The 4,659-nt window shown below is 48.0% G+C and overlaps 1 protein-coding gene across 2 annotated transcripts; it reads right to left on the bottom strand.

Annotated features, from left to right (window-relative positions):
* Positions 1-1,452: 1,452 nt before the first annotated feature.
* Positions 1,453-4,324, bottom strand: Krtdap (keratinocyte differentiation associated protein). 2 transcript variants are annotated; one of them, XM_023721433.1, is made up of 6 exons: positions 4,219-4,324; positions 2,862-2,900; positions 2,728-2,769; positions 2,531-2,575; positions 1,840-1,887; positions 1,453-1,604 (listed from the first exon to the last, which is right to left on the bottom strand). In XM_023721433.1, exons 1-6 carry the CDS (start codon positions 4,303-4,305, stop codon positions 1,566-1,568), a joined length of 300 nt encoding a protein of 99 aa, XP_023577201.1. In that variant the 5' UTR covers positions 4,306-4,324; the 3' UTR covers positions 1,453-1,565. The 2 variants fall into 2 exon arrangements, with proteins under 2 accessions (XP_023577201.1, XP_023577202.1); XM_023721434.1 differs by lacking the exon at positions 2,728-2,769.
* Between the last annotated feature and the right edge of the window lie 335 nt (positions 4,325-4,659).

The following is a 4,659-nucleotide window of genomic DNA, read 5'->3' as shown; positions in this document are numbered from 1 at the left end:
TAGTTTTCAAAGCTAATTCCAGCTAAGTCTTATTTTCAGAGAAATAGTAAATACTTTCATTGCTGATTTTAGATGTCCCTTAGCAAATAATAATAAGCTGGGTGTGGTGGCACACACCTGTAATCCCAGCACTCAGAAGACTGAGGCAGGAGGATAACCTTGAGTTGAAGACCATCCTGGCCTACATAGCAAGACTCTCTCTCAAAACACCAACAACTAAATAAATACACAAGGAAGAAAGCAACAAAGCAATAGAAAGCTACTAGCTTTGCTGTAGATAATGCCTTTGATGCATGTCTACTTAGTAATGATTGAAGTGTTTTAGGGGGGTGTATGTTTTAAAAATGTAGAGATATAGGGGGCTGGTGAGATGGCTCAGTGGTCTAAAGCACCTACTTAGAACAAGCTTAGCAAAGCACAGGGACCGCGGTTCAATCCCCCAGCACCACATGTCAGCCAGCCCCGCCCCCTGGTGGGCTGAGCTGGCCACACACACACACACACACACACACACAAACACACAAATAATTAAAATTTTAAAAATAATGTAGAGATAGCCTACTACCCTACTAGAGTTCATACCAGCTATAGCTACCAGCCCCCTTACTTGGGTCTGCAGAAGTATCTAATGGGTGATTTTCTTTTTAAATTTATATTTATTTATTTTTGTGTGTGGCCAGCTCAGCCCACCAGGGGGTGGGGCTGGCTGGCATGTGGTGCTGGGGGATTGAACCGTGGTCCCTGTGCTTTGCTTAGCTTAGCTTGTTCTAAGTAGGTGCTTTAGACCACTGAGCCATCTCACCAGCCCAAATGGGTGATTTTTGACATTAGAAATCCAAAAGCTGCCCACAGATAGTGCTAACAAGCCACGCTCTGAATCCTTGTCCTATGCAGAGCTACGGAATCTGCTAACGATGTGCAGACTGCAGACCACTCCACCTTTCCTTGCCTCCTGTTGTCTTTCTGCATACTTCAGACCACCCTCTTTCTTTATCCCATAAATACCCTTAAGCCCTAATTATGCAGAGGCAGATTTTTGGGCTTATCCCTTTCTCCACATGATAAGAATTCATGAATAAACTTGTAACTTCTGTTCTTGGCATAACACATGTGGAGCAAAATGGGCCTGGTTCAGTAAGCATGTGTCCTCAGTTCTTCCTTCCATCTTCCTACTTAAGTCTCTCAGAATTCAAAATCTCTGCCTACCAACCTTCATCCTTCTCTTCAGACCAGTAGGAGAGGGTCAGGGTCACAGATTCAGGAGCTGCTTGGAGCCAGGCAAGGTTGTGCCCACCTGTCATCCCAGCACTTGAGAGGCTGATGCAGAAAGATCACTGTGAATTTGAAGCCAGCCTGGAGTACATGGTGAGTTCACATCCAACCTGAACTCCACATAGACCCTATCTCAAAATCCCCAAAAAAGAAAAGAAGCAAAAGGAACCACTTGGACAGAAAGTTTTTATTAGCATGCTGAACCAGGAAATAGAAGACGTGGGACAGGAATGAGATGTTTCAGTGAGGTCCTTCCAGTGAAGGTCAGCAGTCCTGGGTCTTGGAGGGAGTGGTCACTGGGCATCAGGAACTGCACTCCTCAGTCCTTTCAGCTGGAGCAAGAGGGGCTGTGGTTAGATTGGGGGTTCCTGGGTGCTGGGGTTCCCACAGGGAAGCCAGTGTAGGGTCAGACACTGATGGTAAAGAATGTCTGGAATCATCTAAGTTTTTATACAGTGGCTAAGATCTTTAGCTTCTTCTTTCACTGTCCCCCTCTTTCTCTCAGGTCTACCGCCACTTTCTGCAAACCAATCTTGCCCCCATTATTTTGATGGACACCACTCTTACCTTAGGAAAGGCATCCCAGTTCAAGAAAGGAAAGGACCTCTTGATGAACTAAAAGAAGAAAAGAAGAGGCCACGTGAGCAGGGATCTGGAAGCATTCACTGAAGGACTATTCTGTGTCTGCCTCACACTAACTTCTCTGCAGCAACCTGTTGACATGGGCGCTGTCGTCATCCCCACATCAAAGATGAAGAAAGTAAAGCTCTGAAAACTGTAGGCAACTGCTTGAGATTGCAGTCCTGAGATGCGAGCTCCGGTCCGGCTCTGTCACTGCCTCAGCTTTCTAAGTTTGGGTGAGTCTGTTTCCCCTTGCTAAGGGCAGTCCACTGAAATCTTTTTCTTTCTTTCTTTTTTTTTTTTTTTGGTGGAACCAGTGATTGAACTCAGGCTATTGTGCTTGCCAGGGAAGCGCTTATTTCACTGAGCCACCTCCCGGGTCCCAGTCCAGTGAAATCTTGACTAAAGTCTTCCTCTTCTAGCTCTCTTTCTGTGGCTCTGTTCCCTGAGTGCCTTCCTAGGAAATTAGAGTATAGCTGTGACACCTCCTGAGGACTCTTGTTTGACTGACAGTGCATTGGACAGCACCCAGACCATGTAGTTACTCCTCTTAGAACTCAGGAATGAGCCAAAGGGGCTAACATGAACCCTGCCTTGCCACGGAATGAGAAGAGGGCAGGGGCACCCAGGGACTTACATCCATGAGGGCATGCCAGTTCATGAATTCTTCAGGGTTGAAATTCTGTGCAGGAAGAAAAGCCAGAATGAGATCAGTTCCAGGGGAAGGCAGAGAATAGTGTCAGCTCTCTGGAAAGGGACCGTGGAAGCTTCCCAAGCTGTTAATCTCCTTTTTTATTAGGTACTTCAGGTCCAGCACTAAGCAATCGTACTCACATTTTTCCATTTGCCAATATTTAGGAACTGGTTGTTAAAGGCCTAGGCAAGAAAGCAAGGTAGTAAGAAGCTGCTAAGGTGCACAGAGATAGGGGTTCATTCACAGCTGAAGTGTGAGAGGGCAGGATATTTACCTCTGATCCTAATGCATAGTTACTGATGGTAGTTTCTTCCTGGAAAAGGAGAAAGAAAGAGGCAAATGATCATGTAATGCGCCCTCTCCCACGTGGTACCCTGCCAGCTCCACCCTGTCCACCTTGGGGCCTCAGGCAAGCCACTCTGCTCCAGTGCTGCATGCAGTCGGCAATGTGGGAGAGGAAGGGACAGAGCATACCCAGCAAGTGTCGGAGAAGTTCTGAACCCACATCTGCATCCATCTAGGAAGCAGGTGGGGGAGAGGGAGGAGGAAAGGGGATGCCTCCCAGGAAAAACTAGCTAGTGCTGTTCTGCTGGCGACTTAGTTCCAAGAGTGGGGGATTTGAGGTGTTCTAGAAACACCCATGCTCAGCCTGTAAAGCTGGGTGTGGAAGACGAGTGAGCGGTGGGGAGCCACGCTGCTGAGGTGAGCGACTTGCATTCCACTGGCAGAGGCTAGTTCGCTCTGTGACTTTATTGCCACTCATGCTGGAACCTTGATTTCCCCTCTCCATGCAGCCGTCTCAGCAGCTTCTCTATTTCTTCCTCATCACAAAGCATCACAACCGCGTAGGACCCAAGCTAGACGTGACGCTTGCATCTCATAGTGGCTTGACACATTTGCTTCAGTTTGAATTAAACATTTTTAATGAGCAAGAATTCATAAGTCCAGATTTCTACTTACTTCTTCCTGCTAACTGGACGCTGGAAGGCCCCATTTTCCCACTTAGCAACAGTCAGATAAAATCCATACTGCCTGCTTTTAGATTTGGCTCCTTTGATCCCCTTCTTCTGAGACCCAACAGCCCCCCTGGCTCATTCACACTGCTCACTCAAATCCTCATTAGTAGAGTGTGAGACCCCTATGTTAGACTTGTATATCCAGAATAGACACTATTCTCTACCTTAGGATACAAGAGAAATAGGAAGGGGCTTGGGATTCCTGCCATCTGAGGACTAGATGGTAGATCACAAGGAATCTTATGATCTCCAGAGGCTCCAGAGGTAGTAGGAGGCCCCCAGCCATCCAGAAGCTCTTCGTGGGGCAACAGCAGAAGCAAGGATTAGGCTGAACCCAGACGACCCTCCTCAGCCCTTGCTTCCTCGCAGCATCGGTAATCTGGTCTCCACCCACACTTCCCCATGGCCTCCAGAAATGCATGTGCCCGTTACCCTAAGTGTCTGCCCAGGAATGTTCTGGGCCCTTTCTCCTTTCCTCCCCTCTTGAGTCTCAGCTTCTCTTTCAGCCGTTGGCTATATACAAAATAAAGCCACTTCTCCAGTAATGGATAGAAGATTAAGAAATTGAGGGGAAAGCAAATGGTAGGCTAATGAGAGCTCAGGTGAGATGCTCACCTCACGCCTCTCCAGGGCTGCCCCCTGGGCAGAGTGGAGCGCCAGCAGAGAGAGCAGAGCCATGGCAGGGAGGATTGGGACCTTCATGATGTCCAGCTTGGGGTGCTCTGAGGCGGGGCCTCGTCAGTGGCCCTTTATATTCCCAACGTGGTAGATATGAACAGAAGTGGGGTCCCCACCCTGCTGACTCACCCTCAGATCATGTCACCCACCCCTGAGGCTCTGGGAGGCAGAGGTAGGGACTGTTCCCCACTTGCTTTTGATTTCTCAATTCACATTCTGCCCCAGGGATTTGGAAGGTGAGACTGCAAAAGGATCTCTCCAAGTAAATGTGAATGCAATGGAGACAGGTTGGACCTGTCCTTCTTCCAAGAGGATGGCAGTGGCACCCTGCACCCTCTCCTTTTGTCTTTGCCTCTTTATTTATTTATTTTTTTAATT

Source organism: Octodon degus, unplaced genomic scaffold, assembly GCF_000260255.1.
Source record: "Octodon degus isolate 3935 unplaced genomic scaffold, OctDeg1.0 scaffold00083, whole genome shotgun sequence".
In the NCBI taxonomy this organism is placed as follows: Eukaryota; Metazoa; Chordata; class Mammalia; order Rodentia; family Octodontidae; genus Octodon; species Octodon degus.
Note: the sequence above shows the minus strand (reverse complement) of the source record. Positions and strands in the feature narration are given on the sequence as shown.